The following is a 23,275-nucleotide window of genomic DNA, read 5'->3' on the forward strand; positions in this document are numbered from 1 at the left end:
TGTTCAGAATTGTGTCCCTCACTGCAAGAGGGACGTTGAGGTGCCGGAGCGTGTCCAGAGAAGGGCAACGAAGCTGGTGAAGGGTCTGGAGTACAAGGCTTATGAGGAGCAGCTGAGGGAACTGGGGGTGTTTAGCCTGGAGAAGAGGATGCTCAGGGGGGGGACCTTACTGCTCTCTACAACTACCTGAAAGAAGGTTGTAGCAAGGTGGAGAAGAGAAGGTCTCTTCTCCAAGTAACAAGTGATAGGACAAGAGGAAATGGCCTTAAGTTGCACCTGTGGAGGTTTAGATTGGGTATTAGGAAAAATTTCTTCACTGAAAGGTTGTCAAGCATTGGAACAGGCTGCCCAGGGAGCAGGGACATGGTTTAGTGGTGGACTTGGCAGTGCTGGGTTAATGGTTGGACTTGATAATCTTAAGGGTCTTTCCCAACATAAATGATTCTATGATTTGGCAGGTGCTGCTCCACAGAAGAGAGACAGCTTCTGTTCATAGTTGTATAGCGAGGGACCGGAGTTGTAAAGTAAGGGAGGAGAAGAACGAATGCTTTCATGTAGGTTTTTTAGGAACAAGTTTCGCATTTCATCAGCATCCCTTAAATGTCCTGGCTTTGCCATGCACTGCTCCTGTGTAATCCTGTTGAGTTCAGGTCTGTTCAAATCAGTGGTAAACAGGATCTGAGCCATAGCTTGTTAGCTGTAAGTATATATTTCTCATGATGAGATCATGGTTCTCATGGCTAGCTAAATGCTGTGTATGTGCTGATAAAGAAAATAAAATAAATTGCTGTCCTGTGTATGAAATACTGGGTATCAGTTGAGGTAGAGTAGTTCTGTGCATATCTATAGATATCCTGATGAGATAGTTGTTAGTCTCTGTACAATTTGTGAGAATGAGAAATAGTGTAAACTAATAATACCTATTTTTCCAACATTTTTGAAAAGTTTCATGTTCCTATCACAGAATTATGAGGAAATACATTACATGAGTTCAGTGCAGTTTTGGGAACTATCAGGAAAGCTAGCAATGTAACTGTTCTTTTTTTTTTTTTCTTTATTTTTTTTCTTCCTCCTCCTCCCTTAAAAGATGAAGTTATAACTTCACATGGTGCAATTGAACCAGATAAGGACAATGTCCGCCTAGAGCCATATTCTTTGCCACAAGGGTTTATGTGGGACACATTGGATCTTAGCAATGCTGAAGTTGTAAGTACACAAATTTTTGTATGTATCTAAAATCATTGAAACATTCTGATTGATGTGTGTTGGTAAATCTTTGGATTTTTGTGTGTGTGTTTTCAGCTGAAGGAGTTGTACACACTGTTAAATGAGAATTACGTAGAAGATGATGATAATATGTTTAGGTTTGATTATTCACCTGAATTTCTTCTGTGGTGAGTAGCAAGTTCCATATTCTGCTCTGGCTGGAGTGCAAAGAAGGGTGTTTTTATTACATCTTCTTAGGCAGTAATTTGTAATTATTTCTGTCGTCAATTCTAGGGCACTACGTCCTCCAGGCTGGTTACCCCAATGGCACTGTGGGGTTAGAGTGTCTTCAAACAAAAAACTGGTAGGATTCATAAGTGCCATCCCTGCAAATATTCGTATTTATGACAGGTAAAATGCACCATTGCTTTTGTATTTGTAAAAGAGTAACACCATGAAACAAATCTTGAGACTGGTATCCATTGCCATAGAGAACTTAAAAAGAGAGAAGGAGTCTCACTGACCATAAAGAGTCAGAAAAGAGTCGGAAAAAGAGTCAGAAGAATCCTCCCCTGCCAAAGAAAAGCTTGTCGGCTCCTTACAATGAAGACCAGTAATACATATTTAAGAAATTTTCTTATTGATGGATGATGGAGATAATAACATAGAATTTTCTGGCCCTACTGGAAAGTGTTTAAAGGATAGTCAGTCAGTTGGACTTCCTTGGCCAGGTCTTCATACACTGACAATCATAAAGAATTATGATACCACATGGCATGTGCTTGGCTGCATCTTGAAGTAATGCAATTGGTTAAGTCTTGATAGAGCTCTGAGAAAGGAGTGCAAACACCTTAGACACAGCTTGCATATTGCACAATTTGCCATTGCAGTTGTAATATCATAGGTTAGTATTTGTTGCAGGTGTAATTTGTCACAGGCAAATTTATTCTTACCTCAAATTCTTCTATCACAACATGGAAAACTACGGTTATGCAAATGAAAATATGCAATGCGCAACTCTTTTTAACTTTTCCACTATTTAATGTCCGTTTAGTGTGAAGAAAATGGTTGAAATCAATTTTCTGTGTGTCCATAAGAAATTGAGATCTAAACGGGTAGCACCTGTGCTGATTCGGGAAATAACCAGAAGAGTAAACCTAGAAGGAATTTTTCAGGCTGTTTACACTGCTGGAGTGGTACTCCCCAAACCTGTGGCCACTTGCAGGTAACCTAGGTGATGTTCATAATATCAGTTCATATAGCAGTCATTTTAAAAAACATTTTATGTAATTGGCTAGAAATAATAAAAGCTTAAAATTGAAAAGAAATCAAATGTTGTGTCCTTGACTAATCTGAAGGCCACAGTGTTTCTCGGGGTGTGGGTTTTTTTGTTTCTTCTCTTCCCTTAAACAGCTTCTCAGACTAAGATCTAATTTTGGGTTTATTTATTGTATCTTAAATAGACTAATAGATGTTTCTGTTGCATGGCTTCCACCAGGTCAACATTGTATACCTGTGTCTTTCAAGTGGCCTGTTTCCCAGCTGGGATACTTCCCTGTTGCCCTGGTTGCTTGCCAGAGATGGCAGAGCATTTCTGGGAATTGTATGATTTGCTTTTTTTGAAATACTTTCATCTTTCCTGGGGAAAGGAGGACTTGATCGGCATTTGATAAAATAGGAAAACTATCACGTGAGAAGAGTTGTATGTGATCAAGTAGTATTTCATTTGCTTGGAATGGATTTTATTTCTACTGGGAAGAGTTCAGTTCCAGCAGTATTGCTTCAACTGTCTAGCCTTCTGGAGGACAGGGTACTTTCTGATTTGAAATTGTTTATACCTATCAACACCAAAGATCCTGTAAATTTATGTAAGGAAGGATGGAGGGAAAAAAAATAAGCCATGCTGTGTTAAGAGTAACCATGGGTGTTTTATTGCACAATGATCTCCTAGGAAGGGGAGATCTTCAAAAAACTACTTGTACGGACAGGACCCTCTGCTCATGTCCAGGAAAATAAATGTTACAGTGTTAAGTATGGTAAGATTGTCTGGGCTATGGCAGGTACTAAAATGTTTAGCCTTCTGATTACTCATTCTGTAATAAAAAGCATTTGCTTAGGTTCGAAATACAGTGTTAGCAGGCCTGTTTAAAAGCTACTGCTTGGATACAGCTTTTCCTTATCTTTTGCTGCTCAAGGTTCTTACAGACATAGTACAGGCTTGCTTAGAAACAAAATTTGAAGGGAGAGGGAGCAATGCAAGAAAATGTATGCAAGTAAAGCTGACACTTAAAATACTACTTAATCTCATTATTTTAATTTTATTTCCAGATATTGGCATCGATCACTGAATCCCAGAAAACTGGTGGAGGTGAAATTTTCACATTTGAGTAGAAACATGACTCTACAAAGAACAATGAAGCTCTACAGACTTCCTGATGTAAGCAGTATTACTTCTAGAGAATCCCCACAGTTATTGTGAGGCCCAAAATAACCTTCCATCTGTCTCTGACAGCACCAGCTTTTCTGTGGAAAGGCGGTGCGTGCAGGATGTTAAAAAAAATAATCTGTGGCGGATGAAAAAGACCTTGAGGGCTGTATTAAACAGAAGAGACTATTTCTGGAAATGGAGGTCTGCATATGGAGAAATTACAAAGTTTGACCCAAAAGCCTTAAACAAACAAACTGAAAACCAGAAACCTTGACTTCATAAACTTGTGGGCTTGAGTTGAAGGTGCATGACTATTCTTGGTGTGATTAATCTGATAAAAGATTACTGGAACAGAAAATCAACAGTTCATGTCTTAATTCTCAGAGAAGTCCCTCAGAACTGTCAGAGTACAGTGGGATTGTTGATCCACTCTTAATTCACAGATTTTTCTGTTCTGTTAGAGAACATTGTTTTCTGCAATGAGCAGGCTCAGCAAAAGACACCTCAGGATATTGTGTACTGTTTATTTGCATGGTCTAGCAAAAAAAAAAAAAAAAGTGTTCTGGCATAGCTAGGTCAGTTAAAAATATTTTTTTCTCGTGTTTGCAGTTAATAGTTAGGCTGGCAAAAAGCCTTAGGATGCATTTCCATGACAGGGCAAATCACTGTAAGTAGTCTAAGATGTACTATTAAAAAATTTCATTGCTGTAATTAATAGCCTTTAGAAGCTAGTCTAAGCTTTATTATTGGAAACAATTTCTTTGCTTGTAAAAGCTACCATTCTATTTGGAGGGATTGCAGAATATCCTTTAGCTGTACCATATCAGTAAACCTCTTTTTATTTAATAAACCCTCTGTTTTGGTTAAAAAAAATACTTTTTTTTTCTGACTCGAAGTACTTTGTAAGGATTAATGTGACTTTGGAGAATTTTGTCTGTTGGTTACATTTAGCTTGATGCTGCAGGTTCTCTTATTACTTACATCTTTGAGTAGTACCCTAAGCACTCTTATAAAGCATGTGCCATGGTTTGATCTGAACTCCTGCTGCTGTCAGAGAGACTCGTTTCCTGTGCTGCCTGCTGCACATGCAGATTCTCCCTTGGTGTGCAGGACAGCAGTTTTCAGAGCTTAAGCATTAATAACCAAATTAATTAGGTTTTAATCTTGCAGAGCTAAATATAGCTTCCATCAAATCTTGGAAGACATTTTTGATAGTCTAAAAAAGCGCAGCAGACAATTTCAAATATAGGTTTTGGTGGCACCTCTATTACTGTTTCTCATGGAAATAATGCATTACAATAGGAAAAGAATAGCTTGCTCACAATACAAAAGTGTAACTACAGAGAACTGTTAGAAACAACAGCAGTTGTACCCTAATCATCTTCCTTTATCATAAAACCTAGATTTCTGCAGAAAAGTAAATAATGGAAAACAAACATCTCATTCATAAAATTTAGCTGAGGCAAACATACTGTACGTAGATGCGCAAATAGAAAATGGGTGCTTTGAAAATCAGCTTCTAAAACTAAGTGATGTAGGAGTTCATATGCCTCAGCTGTTTATTTTTAGATTGGACTTGGGAGCTTCTCCCACGTAAAGTAAAGATTTAATCTTTATGCTGATGTTTTTTCTTTAGGTCTTGTGCTTTGCGGTTTTTTTTCCTGAAAAGGGTTTAAGTGCTGCTGAGGATCTTTATCCTCAGTTTCAGGCTGTTATCAGAAACAGTACTGTCATGCAATTTTGTTCATTCAGGCCACACTGTCCTGTCCCTCAGCACCAAACACTTCCTTGCATTTTAACCTCTTTTCTTGCTGTCCTTGAAATATCATTGCTGCTGGGAGCTCATCTTCTTTTAAGAGGAATTAATCATTCCTAATCACTTTAACAGTTGGTATTAAAAAGGTTTTCAGAAATAATAAATACTGTAATTAATAAATATTGCCCTCAATGAAGGCTGTGTTTGTGCATGTACCTATAGATTTTTTTTTAAAAAAGTTATTTTTGTTTCTTTTTTTTACGTTGTTTAATCTCTTGAGCAAGGAGCTTTCTGAAAGAGGTAAATTTTGACTGTGTTTGGGACAAGGACAGAAACATGTTTGTTTGTGTATGTTTTTCCCTGACTGATTGAGATCCTGAGCCAGGATACTGTCTTGAATATATGCCCAGTGCAGCTTGGTATGTGGAGCAGAGAAACAAATTTTAGCCCAGTTCTGTACACTTTCCCTCACTTCTGGAGCTGCAAATAATCATTTACTGGTGGCCATTCTGAGCATTTCTGGGGGATAAAGATGTTTCAGCCCAGCTGCTTCTCCTCCCACCTGCTCCAGCGTATGGCTTTAGAAGGAGGACAGAGTCTTGGAGGGAGCCGAAATTAACCTGTCATATTGTAGTTCATAAAGAGGTTGTGAGCGAAATAGGGCATAGGAGGAGTCGTGTTGATAAGTCAGATGATTACCCTTATAGACTCAGGGCATTTAAAAATCTACGTGATGTGCTGTTGTGGAGGCAAACCACAGTCCCAGGCTGGTCAGGAAAGCAGGAAGACTAAAATGTAATACACAGGCCAGAGCTGTGGCAAAACGTGCCTTGATTATTTTTTTTTCATCTGGCTGCTGACTGCCAGAGTATGTGAATAAGTAATTCACCCAGAATAATGCCTTTTAAGCAGAGCATAATCAGCTATACTAATTTCGGGTTTCTAGTAATCAAGCCTCTACCTGGCTGCTCTTGCAGTTGACATTGCAATGATTAAAGCGATACGTGCCCAAGTATGTAGCTCAGACAGATGAAGCAGGATAAATGAGCTCTGAAGAGGGCAAGCCTTAGCCTCCCTAAAAGGAAGTATTCAGGAAAGCTAACAAAAGCTGGGGAGAAAACTGTAATCACATTTGCTTTTTTAAACATTAATTGCATTGTACTGGAAAGCATTTTTTTCCTTTTCTGATGTTTAAAGTTAAGTAAATAACTTTATTTGTTAAAATACTGCAAGTTTTTAATTTCAGGCAGCTGTAAGTTATGAGAAGCTTTCTTATTAACAGAACAGCAATTGTGCCTGTATAGAAAGTTGAGTTAGCAAGGGAGTTTGCAAGTGTAAGAATAGGAGGATTTTTTTTGTTAAATAATTTCTAATTAAACTTTGTCAGCTGGCTTGGGTTTATAACTTGATTGTAGTTTTTCTAAGTTTGAATAGCAAGTTTTCTTGTCTTCACATTAACTTCTGATATGCAAGTTGCTTTATGTTTTGTTTCTGTGCCTGGGCCCCAGGTAGTTTAGAAGGTAAAAAATAAAAACTGACCTAAAAAAAAACCCCAAAAAACATAAACCCCAAAAAACCCCTACCAAAATGCATAAAGTCTAGGCTGTTGGCAATGGTATCTCTTTCTCTGGAGAAATAAAGCTGTTTCAATAATGAAATATAAAGATTTAAGTGCCTCAGACTGTCTCAATAATTAGAAGAGGGGTAATTCTGGTTGAAAGCTGTTTGTAAAATAGCATAATGAACTAGGTGGCTGGAGTAAAGTAGGCTAATAATGAATGCATTATAGCAAGTGGAGTGACTCTGCAACCTACTTTCAGCCTTTGCTGTGTATGCAGTTTTACATTCAACACCTTAATATTTATTCTTCTTTATTTCAATAAGGCCACAAAGACTTCAGGTTTGAGACCAATGGAACAAAAAGATACTAAAGCAGTACAAGAATTAATCAACGCTTACTTGAAACAGTTTAATCTTGCTCCTGTGATGGATGAAGAAGAGGTAGCCCACTGGTTCCTGCCTCGGGATCATATTATTGACACTTATGTAGTAGAGGTAAAACATGCCCTAACTACTTCATGAACGTATGTGAATGCCACTTAAAGAGGTTCATGTCCGCATCAAGTTTTTGAAATGCGGACGGTATGAAAAGTATGTGCAATAGGTAGAACTTGATACAGTGATTCCAAGCTTCGTTCTTTGTATTGCATTCTGTTAATGAGAAAATTGTGATAAACTGCAGTGCTCTTATAACGGGATATTTTAAAGAAGAATTTAGAAATTTCAAAATATCACTATCTTGGAAATATTACAGTAAAGAACCTTATTTATTTTTAAAAAACCCTCTTGCATCTGCATTCCTACATTTTTTTCCATAGAGAAATGACATGATAATAAGCAGTGGTCTTCAAATCCTCTTTTTTAGAAAAAGAGGAAAAATGATGCAATGACTGAGATAAGGATTTGTTTTGAATGCAGTATCATTCTCTCAGGTGTCTGAAGTTTCTGCCATACACCATTTAAAAATTCTTCATTTTTAAAACAAATTTTAGGGGCACCTGCTAGGGGAATTATGTAATTATGGTTTTTGATGGTCTGCTGCAGTAAAATATATTTTTTCCAGTAAAAGAGCATGCGTGTATTTATGTGTATGAATTTGTGTGTGTACATGTATAATATATATGTAAAATAGAGAAGTAAAAATTAACATCCTTTGGCACCATCATGACTTGCTGTTAGCTAGGAGTTCAGTTATCTTGAAAATTACAGTCTTTGTCCACGAACAAGATGAAGAGCATCTTCATCTTTTCCTACCACTTACTCTTTCCTCCCCATCCTGCCACTCTCACCCTCCATCCTGTTGGTCACAATACTTGCAAAAAAAGCAGTGCAGGGATAGATTAGCATTTGGACCGGAAGTCCCCAAGGCATGGTTGGAATAGCTACAATAAAGCTAGTGGAGAAAGATACTCTCTTCCCTGTGAGTCCCTGCTAAATCAGTTGTAAAGGTTGTATTTAGATAGTGTATTCCTTTAAAAAAAGTGATACGGTTATTTGAAAATGATCAGCACTAACATCCTTAAACCCACCAGCTCCTCACAGAAGCTGCAGGTTGTGAAGCTCGGCATTCCTACACTGCAACCTGAATTTGGGCAGGAGTCTCAGCTGAATTTAGAAATTTAACTGCTGCTGGAGATGAGAGGTCCTGCTCAATTGGTTGTCATTGTCCAAGCTTAGCTTTCTACTTTGTAGTGGGTCTAGTGCTCACTGGACTCTTCCATGGCCTAATTTAATCTATTGTCCCTCCTTCTTCCCCCACTCCTCTTCTTCCCTCCTTGCTCCCTGGCTTGGTTTTTTGCTTTGTTGGTGAGTTGAAGCCCACAGAAGACCCCACAAGCACTGGCATCAGCATGAGTGTGCCATTGACAGTGCCATTTTAACTGAATGTTGCTGTCTTCACTTGCTTGTTTTGCACTCTCTCTTGAATTAGTTTTTCACTATACAAAATGCAGATTTGTTAGTGCTTAAAATCTTTTTAAGACCTGTGTGACCTGAAGAAGTTTAGTGTCACATTTTTAAAGTCATCTTTGTAATGTGCAGAGCTAAAACCTTGAAGTACTCTATATAATTCCTGAATTAATATTTTCATCCTCCTTACTGAATTTAGTGAGTGACTTCACTTTTCTGTTATTTGTTAGTTTAGTTCTACTACAGAGTCTGTACCTGCTCTAAAACAATAGCTTTTTTGAATGTGATGGGTTCAACTCTTTTACTTTTTACTGTAGAAGTACTATCAGTTTAAGGATCCATGTGAGGTCCTTCATTGAGCTCAAAATAGTGAGCACCAGTCATTCAAAAATAAAGCAAGCGACAACAGGCATCTGTGTGTCTCCTTTGCCTTACCTTCTTGGAGGTATTGGGAGATCCAGTCGGAACAGGAGTGAAAATCTGGGTAGTTTTTTTGTGCTCAGCATGTCGCTCATAACCCATGTAATAATTTCCCATTTCCTGCTAATCTATACTTGAAGATGGTTAAACTTCATTAGGAGCATGAAATAGTAAAGTTTATGTAGGATGCTTTAGATTTCTGTGTAAGTACCTCTCTGATGACTACGAGTCGTACTAGAATTTCAATGTATTTTAGCACTGCTGTCTAGTAATAGATTGTGCTTGTTGATTAATAATTACTAGAGCTGATTTAAATATGTTTTGTATACCAGCACTTTTTTTTCTGTTTTTGGAAAGCTGAGATTATTCCTCAATGTGAGTGAGCTTCATCAGATTTATTATTATTTAATTTTTATTTATATAGGTGAAATAAAAGATAAATACTTACATATTTATTTGATTTTTTTATTTATTATTATTTTAAAATATTCTTTTACAAATAAGTTACATAGGAAAAAAAATCTATACTTTTTTTTTTGGAAGTGTGCTTTGTTAGCTTTGTTTATAGCAGGCTGAACCTGAGAAACAAACAAATGCTTTGGCAATTGGTTGCCAAAATGTTATTGGTATAATAGAGTAGAAAAATCTAGATGTTTGTCTCCTTTTCGGAAGTGATCATTTCAGGCTTCAGTCTCCCTTTGGTGTATTGGTACGTCCTTGGCAAGAATTCGATTTCTTTAAATCTTAGCTGAGATTACCTGTTACACCATAATACTTACAGCCTGTAAAACTGTACTGCATTTATTACTTGCCCTCTGTAGAACTGCCATGCTAGCCTAACCAATAACTGAGCAGTTACTTTTTATTAATTGACTTTTTTCTTTTTTGGTAGGGCTCAAATGGTACTTTAACAGACTTCCTGAGTTTCTACACATTACCTTCAACAGTGATGCACCATCCTGTTCATAAAAGTCTCAAAGCTGCCTACTCCTTTTACAATATTCATACAGAGACCCCCCTCTTGGACTTAATGAATGATGCACTCATTATAGCTAAATTGGTAAGTACTGGGGGGTGGGGTGGGGGGTGTTGGCTTCTCTCGCAAAACTGTTCTTAGGAGTAGTGGTGGCAAGATAAGAACTGGCAGCAATTTATCCATGCCATTGCATTCTGTTTTCTTTTGCTGTCTACAGCACAGAGTGCGGTTGATGTAACATATGAGAGAGAGAGATATATATATATATAAATACAAAACACTATGCTTGTTTTTCCTTTTTACTTTGAGTGATGTTAGGGAATGACAAGTGCATGAAGATTAAGCATTTGCAGTAGCTTGAACTGTGTTAACATCCAAGAGCACACTGATGACCATACTCACTAAACACCAGAAAAATGGAAAGTGTCACTTAAAATAGTTTCCCTCCGAGATGAGTTAGTAAGTTCTGTTAAATACATTTTGTTTGTTTAAACTATTTTTTTATTTCTACAAAATGTAAAAGTTTATTGGTGCAAGCTTTATCATTTTATCTTGTTAATAATTGCTGCCTGTAAGCTCTGTAGAATGTCATGTGGTAGCTTTTAAGCACACCTTCATGCATGGAATCACACAGATAGATGGTTTCATTAAATGAAAGGAAGAGACTGTAAATGAAGTTTTTAAACATAAAAATTGTAAGAGTTTAGTTCTGTCTGATGAAAAACTAACTTTCAGCCCTGAATCATCAGGGTTTCGTGGGAGTGCAGTGCAAACACCAATGGCAGTGTAGTCTGTGGTATGGAGCTGGGCTCGTGATGCACAGCCCAGCACTCCGAATGAATTCTGAAACCTCTTTAGCTCTGGCAATTCACAGCACCACAAAGGCTTCATCCAGTCCATGGTATCCATGCTAGCAACTGTTCCTAACATGCTGCAGAGCACAGGCATGTTTTCTGCTCCTCATGCTTGAAGCTTGCCTCTCCCAGCTGAAGTGTTGCTGCCGCACTGCTTGCAGTATTACACCTACCAGATGAGTGCTCAATGCAAGCAAGTGCAGCCGACCATGTTCAGAGCTGCCTTCACTGCATGTGGCACGGGGATTTCTGTGTTGATCCTGTGTGAAGCCAGTGGTCGTCTGCAAAAGCAGTATCTGCTTTCAGGCTGCAGGAAAGCAGCCACGCAGTATTCAGCTTGACTGTCTCAGCCATGTTCGTGCAGTGCTGCAGCTGAGCTGGTATCTATGATGTGAACTGCTTGCTGAGGCTTGTTGACTTATAAGCAGTATTGAGTTGAATAGCTGTTTGGCAAGGAAAACTCCTGGATAGTCATTGGGGAATATAGAACACCATTTCAGGCTCCAGAATAATACCAATGGATGTTCAGAGACAGATTTTGAAAGGCATTAAGATATATGAAGACACGGGAGGGTGGCTAGTATAATTTTTGGAAGTGGCTAAAAGTACTAGTGCTACTTATTCTTAAAAATCGAAGTGGAAAAAGGAATAAACATTGGTCTCCATTTGAAGTGTGGCATAGGGAGCTGAGCGGCTGGCCATTCAGTGTGCCACAGGTGGAATGGGTAAGGAGGTCTAACTGCAAGGCTTTGCACCTTCCTCTGTCTACATTTCTCTCTGAATGTGACGTGCAATTCTTTTCTTTGACATGGATCACCATGTAGTTAGAATACTAGCGTTTAGATGCCAGTGGATTGCCGAAGTACCTGCTGGGCCTGGGTGCATCATTGGATGCCTAATTACATTTGCAGATCTGACACTTGGACTTCTAGATGAGGAGAGGTGAGGGCAAAGGAAGCAAAATGATAGTGCAGTCCTATTCTCACAGCCTTTTGTTTACAAAGGTGCTGGGTCTGGCTGGGATGGAGTTAATTTTCGTCATAGCAGCCCATATGGTGCAGTGCTTTGTATTTGTGACTAAAACAGGGTTTGCACACCAGTGTTTTGGCCATTGCTGAACAGTGCTTGCACAGTCTCAAGGCTTTCTTTCACCACCAGTGAGTAGGCTGTGGGTGGGCAAGAAGTTTGGAGGGGACACAGCCCAGAAAGCTGACCCCAGCTGACCAAAGGGATATTTCACACCATATGATGTTGTGTTCCGTAATAAAGGTTGAAGGAAAGGAGGAGGAAGGGGGCAGGGGGTGGTCCTGCTTATGGCATTTTATCTTCCCAAACAACTATTATGCTTGTTTGAGACCTTGCTTTCCAGGAAGTGGCTTGACATCTGCCTGCCAGGGAGAACTAGTGAATTAGTTCCTCTTTTTGCTCTGCTTGTGCATGCAGCTTTTGCTTTATTTCTATCCACAAATCATCTTGCCTGTCTTCTGGTTCCTTCCAGCCCATGGGAGGGGAGCAAGCAAACTTGAGTGGGTGTTTGGCTCTTGACTAAAGACAGCCCACCACAGTCCTGTCTGTACGTTACTCCCAGAGAACGCACTTTGGAGGTCCACATTCAGCTCAGCAAATTACTCTCAGGGTGTGCATGTCGGTTTAATGTTGATTTTTATCTTCATATTACACTATATAACATTTTATTGGCAATTGGAGAACAAAATGACTGACCTCCAAAGCAAAACCCAAAATCTGGGTTTATGCACTTGGGCTCCATGTATTCTGCATGGAAGGAGTGGGATTTTGCAGCAGGATAACACCCCAGCATCCCCCCAAACCCTGAGAATTTTATTGTTGAAGGTGACACTAAGTTTATAGATCTAGAGCAGGAGAGAGCTTATAAACAGGGAAGAAGTTCACTTCTGAGTTTGCTCTAATGGTCTGGCAGAGCTGTGAGGCTGATGTTTAGACCCTGAATTAAAACTACATCTGTAGACTTTATAATTTATTTGAATTTTGAGTACTTAATTGCAGAGCTTCATTAGTGTGTCCGTACCTACAGTGTATCTCTATTCTACCCCACTTTGCTTCCTGCCCTCTGAGATTTCTATTAACTGTCTATTGCTAACATGGAATATTTTAAAATTTACTTCTTTAGATGCCAAGTGTCAAGTCCTTGCCACCTTATTTGTCTTGTTTCTGTGTGGTTTTCACAGCACGTTTACCTTAGCGTAGTTTCATCTGCACACGGAATGATCTTTGTGTAAGGTAGTGGGGAACCTTACTAAACGCACTGTCTGTGCTTGGTGACTTGCTTTTAAATAGTCCTGAACTTATGGGGAGCTTAAAATGCCCTTTAACCACCCTTTTTTCCTGATGTGGGGTACTTATTTAAAAGAAAAAAAATACATCTAGTTTTTGTACTGAGTAAAGAACGTTCCTTACCATCTTCTTGTGCTTAAGTAACTGAGCATTGTTGCTTTGTAAGTTATTTTTATCTTAGAGCATAGAAAGTCCTGCCGGCGCATTGCCTTTGTGCCATTAAGACTCCAAGATCTTAAGTCAGACTCCCTTGCAGTTAATTGCAAATAAATGGACTTTTATATGCAGACCCCAAGCCAACTCAGCTATTCATACGTGATGATTGTCACTGCGATGGCTTAACAAACCGTGGTATTATCTTGCTTTTTAAGAGTTCACAGTGAGTGGAATCTGAGTATGTCTGTGTTGCTGCACAAAACTCTGAAACTAATTGGGCTGTGTGACTGTTCTGAGAGCAGAATGGCTCTTGGAGTGGTGAATTTGGGAGGCTCATGGAAAGAGGGGTCGGTAGAGGGTGCATGAGTAGGGGAGGGAGAGTAACGTGAAAGATTGGAGTTCTAGAGAAAATGGCATTTCAGAAAAGGGCCAGATCACAAAAATAAATGACTGAAAACCACCATAAACTATTTATGCAGCTTTAGCTGGAATATGCCGTATGTGTTTTTTACAGTCACATACAATGTTTTGACAGACATCTAAAAGGATAAAATAATGGATAATGCTTTAGAGACTGTTCAGACCTTTACCCCTGAAAGTGGCTTTAAAATTCTTACGCTTCTGGAAATAATCTTCAAGCAAATTTGTGCCTTACGCTTCACTTTTTATTGGGAAAATGTGTTTGTGTGTGTACCTACTTAAAAGGCAAGATTTATTCCCTTGTCTGTTTTTTCCACCTAATGAGCCTAGTCTCTTGGATGTTGTATGCCACTGTGTAAAGTATCATTTGTACATCATTTGAAACTTTAAAAAGTAAAATTTAAAAAATGTTTTGCTATTGCCAGAAAGGATTTGATGTGTTCAATGCACTAGACTTAATGGAAAACAAAACATTCCTGGAAAAACTCAAGTTTGGGATTGGAGATGGAAATTTGCAGTATTATTTGTACAACTGGAGGTGTCCTGGCATGGAATCTGAAAAGGTAAGGGAGAAAAAAAGAGCTTCTGAATTGTGTTAAGTATAATAGTACATTAATCTACATTGGCCAAAATGGACAGAAGTTTTAAAGTAACTTTTTTAATTGGTCATATTTAAGATCCATAACTGAGGTGCAGCAAATAAATGATGTTTAGAGTTATTGCAATACTTAAATTAAAATATCATATTTTTCTTCTTATTTTAGGTTGGTCTTGTATTACAATGAGGACACTTACGTTTCTAGAACTCTGAGGTCATCATTTGAGTTAATTTGATCTCCATAACTCTTGGAACCGTATTGTTCAAGAGGAGTAAAAGCACAACGTCAGTGATACTGAAATAGTCCATTAAACCTGAACAATGAAGACATCCATATGTGACCAAATTTATGCATTTTCAGATAGATCAGAAGGTCCATGAAACTCTGCTGTTGTCCATGAAAAGAATAAAAGCACATTCATTTAAGTTTCAAAGCTTAGCTTGCACCTTGATGAGAAGAAGGTATTTTTTTTTTCCACTCTGTAGAAAAGACTGTTTTGTACAAACTGAACTTCAGTGGTGGATTAGGGTACAAAAATATTTGCTATTATGTGGATGAACTGCTGCATTTCTATTTATTAAGTGGTGGTGTATGTTTGTCAGTGTAACAGAATGAAGGATACAAACTTGAGTATCTTTGCTTATTTACTTCACGTGGATATCATCATTTGGGGGAAAATCACGAAGTATGATACGTTTGTAGCTCTATGAAAGTCCTGGATGTTTTTGTAACTGGAGCAGTATGACAATGTACTGGTTTACCTAGTGCATTTGTTTCTCCATAAGCAACGCTGCCAAATCAATAAAAATACAGATTTGTACTTTGATCTTCAATAGATCAGTGGATTGATTTAACAGTATCGCACTGTTCAGTGCAGGTGTTATCTATGTTGCCGGAATGATAATACATTACTGTACTTAATTTACAGTTGTGGCACAAAACCTTAGTTTTTCCTCAGTAGAGTAACATCAGCCTGTGTGTAAAACTAAGAACTTTAGTAGTGCTATCAGGATATTTATAGTTTGAATGTTTTCAACGCTTCTGCGAAATTGCACATATTCCTTTGTCTACTTTGATTTCCTATGAAGTCTGTAATTCTAATGAAAAGTATCTTGTGTAAATACGTATTCATAAATTGTTCCTGGTAGTGTTTTTATCCTGACTTTGGAACAAGAAGGTTTGCTATATATGTGGCTGGTAGGCAGAAGAGAAATGCTCCACCCTCAGTCCTTGGAAGTTCCCTGTACTGCACTTCCTGAAATGTAAGAGGGCTGATCTTTGTTGTTGGGGGGAGCTCTTTTAATTCCCTCACAAATGCTCAGCAACCAGAGCGGCTTCTGAAGCACTTTATATGCATTCCAGCATAGTGTCATAGCTAGATATGATAGCAGTTCTTTCAGCTCACGGATGCTGCAGTAGCGTGAGCACCGAGAAAATCTGCAGTAAGAAGCTGTTCTAGCTGAAAGTGCCAAATTGTGGTAGTGAAGCCTCTGTGCTGTGAGCGTCTTTTGAATGTGACTTGAATATCTCATGAAATGCAAATGTCTAAACTTTCCTTTTAAACTTGCCTGTAATTCTGACAGCAGATTTTGCTGGAAGTTGAATTCTGTACCTGAAAACATCAATTTAGATGAAGATAAATTTGTCTGTTCTTCATAACTGCTAGCCCTACCCACCTCCTTATAGCAGTGGGGTTTTTCTTTCTTCCCGCACCTTTTCCAGTGTGTGAATGGTTTGTGGTTTGGCTTCTTGTCCAATTGTGGTGAGAGGATTCTGCCCTAGAGACAGTGATAAATACTTTCCCTTATAGCATTATAGCTCTGTGATTAAAGCATCTGACCTCCTTCAAATAAAGGAAGGGATTGAACGTGGTTTGTCTGACCCCTGGGTGTGCACCAGCTTGGGACCTCACGAATTTAGAAGGGCTCCAAAGGAGATCTTTCAGACATCCAGTGGTGAAGTTGGGCTTCACAGCTTTGGCCACTCATACCTGCCTGCTAGCAGCAGTCATAACGGGGAGTCCAAGCTCCCTCCGCACCATCTGTGTGAGGCCTGAGCAGAATTAAGTGCCTGAAAATGTCATCAATGGTGGCGATAATCTGAGGTAATGAGGAGGATTTAATCTCAGCTCTGTCAAAGACTGAAGTTCTTAACTCCCAAAAGGCAGGAAGGTGCCTTCCTGGCTGGGCATTCACGTTGGAGCCCGCTGGGATGAGGAGGAGGTTCACCCAGGGGCTCAGTGCATTCTGCTTTGGCTCTAGAGAGCCCTGGCCATCCTCGCCCAGCTGCTGCTTAGTGTGAGGTGGGATAGCAGGGCATGGCTCTGGCCTCAGGGCTAAGGCACTTCCTTGCCAAGAAGTGGTCATGGCCCAGCTCTCCCTAATCTGGATGGATGGTGTTGAATACTAGATGTGCTCATGTTCTCTGCCTTCCCTCCCCTCAAAAAAACACGGGTGGGAGAAATGGTAGGCAGACATTTTCTTTTCTCCTCTCTTCTCTGAAATCAGAAGGCAAATTGTCCCCGGTACTACGGTTTGGAAAAGTGTTGAGGCCATGATGGGACCAAGTATGTCCAGACAAAAGACATACTTGGGTTTCCTGGGCTTCCTGCCATCTGCCTTTCTCCCCTAATCTTGGGGATGTGAAGGAAGGAGTGTGACCACTCGTGAGCTCTCCTCTGGGAAAATGGTGCCCATTTTGAATCCAAGGGGTAAAATGCCTCTGTCTCATTTTCTGGCTCACACTGCATGCTAACTGAGGAGGAGGAGGGCAGCCGTGCCCCTGTAGAAGTTGCGCAGCGCTGCAACTGAGAGAGAACTTGCTGGGCTGGAGAGCGTGAGGGAGGTGGGCACCTGAGCCTGAGTGTTGGGGCAGTTCCTGGGGAGCTGTGTTTGTGAACCTGTGTGTGTTACCCAACAGCTGTTAATCCAACATGCTCTCCTCTGTCCCTGTGGAGAGCTCAAACCTTTTGGCTAGCCACGCTCTGCACCTCCAGGGCTTTGCTGGAGGTTCACAGCATCAAGAGGATGTGAATGTTGAAGGTGTCCCAGCCTGCACCCATACAAGACGACTCAGGAGATGGAAATTGTGACAACTCACTCTTGCTTCTTAAGCAGGTACTTAATGAAAGGTTATTATCCGTGCAGGTGCCACTGTCAGCTTCCGGATAGGAGAGGCTTCTGTGGCGTTTCCAAAGTTGGACCTGTCTGTTCATCAGGCTTGCTATGAACAGCTACCAGGTAAGACTCCTCAAAACCTAGCAGATTGTTTCACAAAGACTGGCAAACTTAAAGACTGGCTCCACCACTCTTCAAACCAGTCTTTTGAAATACCTGTAATTTCTTTCCCAGAGTAATTTCCCATCTGCTGAAGGGACACGGCTCCCTGAAGAGAGCTATAGATCCGGGCAGGCAGCAAAGTGCTTGGAAGATGGCTGCCGCCGCACTTAGGTCTTTAAAGGCCAAGATTTAAATGTTACAGTTCGCCAGCATGGGAATTAAATACACTAATACCTTCAAAGTTTTATGCTTTCAAAAAGCCAAAATGGGGTGTATGAGGGACTATGAAACAAGGCATAAAAACCTCACTTCCTTTTGTCACCCTCGGCCAGGGAGGGCGAAAGTTTTGGCATTAGATGTCTTGGTTTTGTTTAAGCTTCAGGGAGCATCATGCCTGCAGAATCATTGCTGCTGCCTCCCTTTGTAGCTGGTATTGTGAACTGAAGTCACTTCTAAATAAAACTAAAATACAGATTAATAAAATCTCTGAAAAGTGTAACGTCTAAATTCCGTTTTTAGGGAACAACAGAGTAACTCAATTAAGGTATTTTGTGTTTTTTTCTATAGTACCATACTGAACTTCAGCTTAAAATACAGAGCCCCAAGTAAATTCCTAGGCTGTCTGAACTGCAGCTCTATTCCCTTTCCTTCCTCCGACACAACTATCTCGCTAGGAAACTGTTCGTAGTCCCTAGGAAAACGAAAGGAAACTCAAAAGTTAGGTGGTATGTTTTCAGTCTTGTAGCAGTTACAGCTGTCACCTACTTTACATACAACACTATGCGGCTTATCTGGATTCCCTGGGAAATAATTTTAGGCTCCGTTTAGAAAGCAAATTGAGTTTTGGTTTGTTTATGTTTTCTCACAAGGATGTGCGTTAATAGTTTCTGTATGGCTGTATTTTTTCAAAATGCAGCGGTAGCAATTTGGTTTTGTTCTGTATTTGAAAACAAGCTTTTCCTTCAGCATAGCAGGTACCAGGTATTAGATGGAAGCCAGGTCTGCATACATTCTTGACCAAAACAAGTTTATTGTTCAGCAAACTATGAAAGTTCACAAAGGAAGTCCGCCTGTGCTGTTACAGCCGTTTACTTGAAACAAGCATTGAACCAGCTTTGAAAGAGTTACAACGGCATGGACCTTTGTTTAAATAAACTTTCACTTTCGGTATTGATTTGTTTGAATAATTATGCTTGACTCAAATCCATTTTGCTTGAAGCATGTTCATCTGTATAAAGTACAATGTTTGATGCTTTGCATTAATTCCAAAGATGTACTTCCTATGTCTGAAATTATTTTGGCATGTTCATTATTGATTTTAACCCTGTGATCTCCAACTGCAAAAAAAATATTTACCCCCAGGTAAAGACTGACACCCAAGTTTAAGCAGCATTTTTTATTGAAGCAGAAAGTACCTCAACTGAATGCAACATAAAGTTTACCTTGTATTCAAGTGCTTTGCACCATAAAGCCTAACAAGATAGTTCAGTTAGAGCTGTATTCCATATTGCATTTAAAAAAATCAGTTTGATATGAAGAGCGAAACTAAAACCAGTTATGCTGAAAAAGCTTTTTTCTTTTTGCGAGGTGGTTTCTTTATCTTACTTGGATTTGGAACAAGTTTCTTGATTTTCAAAGGCTGCAAAATGACATTTGAAAGATCCTGCTGATTGCTTTCCGTACACTTCCGCTTCTGGCCTGCGAGCTCATCCCCCTGCTCCTCTGCAAGCTGCTCTGTTTCCTGATTTTCTGAAGAATCTGTATGCACATAAGCCACAGATTCTTCAGTTCTGTACTGAAACCATGGCACTTCCAAAGCTGGTATCTTTGGAATTATTGCTTCTATTGCTTCTGTAAATTTATCAGACTGCTTTTTAAAGCCTAGCGCTAGAATGGATGTTAAGCCAAGAAGTGGTGCAACCGTTTCACTGAGACGGGGAACCTGGCCTGCTGGTGTGGCTCGACTTGCACTCAGCTGAATAAGGTGCGATGTGATCATGGCAGGTTTTGCAGACTTGCAGACCAGCAAGAGTAGCAGCTCATTTTTTTCCAATGCTTTTGTAACTTCATTCACTCCAATAGCAAGCTGTCTTCTGATACTTATGTCAGTCCATCCTGGTTTTTGTCGATGGTCTTCTGTTTCCTCTTCTTTAGGGAGTTCACTGGTGCTCGCATCACACTTTCTTTCCATTTGTTTTTTTGTCAGGGCACGTTTTTTCTTTCTTGGAGTCTCTATCTTTTTAAGTCCACTATGTTTAATCCTTTCTTCTAAGGTCTGTAGTATAAAATGCATATCTTCTCCATCTATGGTTTTCCACTGAAAAACAAAGGGGTTATCTAGACATGTTTTTACAGTGGTTTTCTTTGCTTTACGAAGCGTTGCTGTCCCTGGCTGAATTACAGACATCCTGAGGTTGTTTCGTGTTTTGCCACTCTAGCTGTGAAGGGAAGGAAAAGGGAGACATTAGTGCAAATGCTAATACTGGACTGTTTGCTGTGGACATCATTACCAGAAGATTCTCTACGGAAGGCAGAAGAGCAACATCACATCTCAAAGTGATACTGGCAACTACCACCCTCCTCACATTAAATCTCTGCGCTAACCCTTAACAAATCTTCCAACGAGGCACATGCTGTGCTGCCTTTTTTTTTTTCTTTAATAAATAAAAAAACCCAGCAGACTGGACAGTAATGAAACACCAATGACAAGAGACCCTTCTGAAGCTGAATGAAAGCAGCTGGAGGTATTACAGATTTAAAGAAACAACAACAACAAACAAAACAACAAAAAAACTGAAAACGCGACCAAAAACCAAACCCCAGAACTACAAGCTGAAGGACCTCTCAGTTTTCACTGTTGTGCAGCTGTGTTGTAGCAGTATTATGACATGAAGGGGGAAAAAAAAAAAAAAAAAGACAATCACAACATGAAACAAGCTCCAAGTTCCTGAACTGATTTAGGATTTTTAAAACTTTAATTTTCTTTTTCACTCTTTAATCAATGTCTTGTGTTTGTCTGCATTTAGAAGTTATGATAGAAATCTGCACACTGTCAATTTGTGCTTTCAGTGAAGGAAGGCGATTCTCTACAGGCCTCCAGAAAGTTCAGAAGGGGTCTTTTGTGTCACTTGGACCATGCCTTTAGGGAGGAGAAAAATTAAATGGGAGCAGAGAAAGCGTAATTCTTCTAGCTCTTACTGATCTAGTCCAGAGTAACGGTGAAGGCAGGCCTGATTGCAGGCCCTGGTAAGTTTGGAAGTCCCCACACTCCTGCCTGGTTTACTGTAATTACCATCTCCTTGCTGAACTAGTGGTACCGTCATTATTGCACACAAGCTTTAAGAATCAGCTCAGGTTTCAAATCAGGCGAAATACGACATGACTCTCTCCTCGGTTTCCTAGTTACCCAAGTAGGCACATGAACAGCATTTATGTACATCTTGAGCAGCAGCCTTTAGATACTCACAAGATACCATTTTGCTAGTCCTATCTGTTCTCTGTGTACTGGCCGTATGCTACCTTTATTAAAAAAAAAAAAAAAAAAAAGGCAAATGCCATCTTCACTGAAATTCCCCCAACAGTATATGTACTGCCATAAAGCAACATCTGGATGAAGGGATTCTCCCTCGTTCAAACCCTCATCCGGAAGCCAGTAGGAGAAATGCATCAAACAGAGTTGTATCAATGCAATGCAAACTGTGAAGTTGTTACCCACTGTGAGAGTCAAAACCACAGGAGTAGTTTTCAGGGCTACAATTAAGCACTGTGCCCCTCTCGGTACTCCCAGGAGAGCCTTGGAAATGTCCCGCAGGGCCGCCCCCGCGCCGCTCCATCCAGCCCAGCTGAGCGCTGCGGGGGTGAGCACCGTGCGCCCCTCTGCTTGCCAGCGCCCAGGGTTGCATCAGGGATGCGAGACTGCAGATCTGCCAACTTGTTCCATCGGTCCTTTGGGGAGCTGCGCCCGTGCATTATCCCTTCTGCTTACCATTGCAGTGGCAACAACCAGAAAGTGGAAACAACTGAGGAATGGAAATGCCCACTAGAAAACTGATGTGTGACGGAGTTAGAAATGGAAGCTTATGACAGGTTAAGGGAAAAAAAAGGAAAAGCTCTGGGCTATCGTTTTTAAAAGCTTTTCATTGAGGGATGCTCTGATGACCAAGTCAGCAACAGACCTGTGCATGAGGACGGAGCAAAGCACGCGCGATTTCAGGTGAAAGATGGCACTCCTTTACAAAACGGGCACAGCCGCGGGACGCGAGCACGCAGAACGGGAGATACGGCAACGCGGCCAACAGCAGCCAGGCGGAGCGGGTCCTCCGCCCCGCGCCCCCGCCCCGCCCCCGCTGCCCGCGGAAGGGACAACCGCGGCCACGCGGCCCGCGCCCCCCGCCCGGCACGGAACAGGCGTTGCGGCCGCCCCCGGGCCCCAGCCCTCCCGCGCCCGGTCCGCGGCAGCCGCCTCCCCGGGACCGCCTCCCCCTCCCGGCCGCCGAGCGGCCGCAGGCCGGGCCGGGCCGGGCCCAGACCGGCGCCCCGCGGGACCGCGCCGCCCCCCCCCAGCCCGAGCGCCGGCGGCAGCAGGGCCTGGGCCGCCCCCGCGCCGCCGCCGCCGGCAGCGAGCCGGGCCCACCTGCGCCGCGGCCTCCGCCGGCCGCCCCGCTCCCCGCGCACACGCTCCCGGCCGCAGCACGCCGGGGCCCGGCGCAGCCCCGCTCCGCCCCTCGGCCCGCCCTGGGGCTGGCACAGCGCCGTCCCCGCCGCCGCCCTCCGGCCGCCCCCGGCTGCCGCCGCCCGTCGGGGCGGGGCGGCTCCACCCGGCGTGGGGGCCGTGTGCGCGGCGGGCCGGGGGAGCAGCGCGGGGGCGGCCGGCGAGGCAGGGGGGCGGGCAGGGGGGCGGGCCCCTGGCTCGGCCGGCCGAAAGGCGCGCCCCTAGCGGCGGGCGCGGTGCAGCGCGGAGCCGCCGGCTGCGGATGCCGGTGCGAGGCGGGCCGAGCTGCCGCGGCCGCCCGGTGTCCCTCCCTGGGCCGCCGCGCAGGGAGCCGGCGCGTTGCCGTCCGGTGGAAGGCGGCGGTGCGGGCGGCCGGCGCTCGGCGGGCCTCAGCGCAGGGGCTCGGTGTGAGTGCTGCCGTGCGGGGCTTGCGGGGGTGACGGCAGCTCTACCTTGTCCCGTGTCTCCTAATGAAACCGCGGCCAAGCCGACGGGTGCTGCCGCGGGACCTGGCAGCAGAGGCGGGGCGCTCTCCCGCAGCCGTCCGGGGCGCGGCCACCCCGCGGCGGGCGGTACCGGCGCTGCCCCCGACGGCGGCGCGGGCCCCTCGCGGAGCTGCAGGCACGAGCCGGCGGGGGTCGTTCCCAAGGTTTTTTAAATCTCCTTTCACTTCCCGAAACGGACTCGTTG

General features: G+C 42.1%; 2 protein-coding genes across 2 annotated transcripts in view; one reads left to right on the forward strand and one right to left on the reverse strand.

Annotated features, from left to right (window-relative positions):
* NMT2 (N-myristoyltransferase 2) overlaps positions 1–15,736 on the forward strand; it is a 32,374-nt gene extending 16,638 nt beyond the window's left edge. The window contains exons 4-12 of the mRNA XM_055708572.1: positions 1,088–1,206; positions 1,303–1,394; positions 1,501–1,617; positions 2,261–2,431; positions 3,535–3,643; positions 7,275–7,445; positions 10,171–10,338; positions 14,423–14,560; positions 14,762–15,736. Coding sequence (XP_055564547.1) covers positions 1,088–1,206; positions 1,303–1,394; positions 1,501–1,617; positions 2,261–2,431; positions 3,535–3,643; positions 7,275–7,445; positions 10,171–10,338; positions 14,423–14,560; positions 14,762–14,782 — 1,106 coding nt within the window. The 3' untranslated portion in view covers positions 14,783–15,736. The remainder of the gene's footprint in view (positions 1–1,087; positions 1,207–1,302; positions 1,395–1,500; positions 1,618–2,260; positions 2,432–3,534; positions 3,644–7,274; positions 7,446–10,170; positions 10,339–14,422; positions 14,561–14,761) is intronic.
* A 3,519-nt stretch (positions 15,737–19,255) lies between these two features.
* On the reverse strand, positions 19,256–22,734 carry RPP38 (ribonuclease P/MRP subunit p38). Its single transcript, XM_055708580.1, has 2 exons — positions 22,508–22,734; positions 19,256–20,312 (listed from the first exon to the last, which is right to left on the reverse strand). Exon 2 carries the CDS (start codon positions 20,279–20,281, stop codon positions 19,430–19,432), a length of 852 nt encoding a protein of 283 aa, XP_055564555.1. The 5' UTR covers positions 20,282–20,312; positions 22,508–22,734; the 3' UTR covers positions 19,256–19,429.
* Between the last annotated feature and the right edge of the window lie 541 nt (positions 22,735–23,275).

The sequence above is a fragment of the Falco cherrug genome, chromosome 4, assembly GCF_023634085.1.
Source record: "Falco cherrug isolate bFalChe1 chromosome 4, bFalChe1.pri, whole genome shotgun sequence".
In the NCBI taxonomy this organism is placed as follows: domain Eukaryota; kingdom Metazoa; phylum Chordata; class Aves; order Falconiformes; family Falconidae; genus Falco; species Falco cherrug.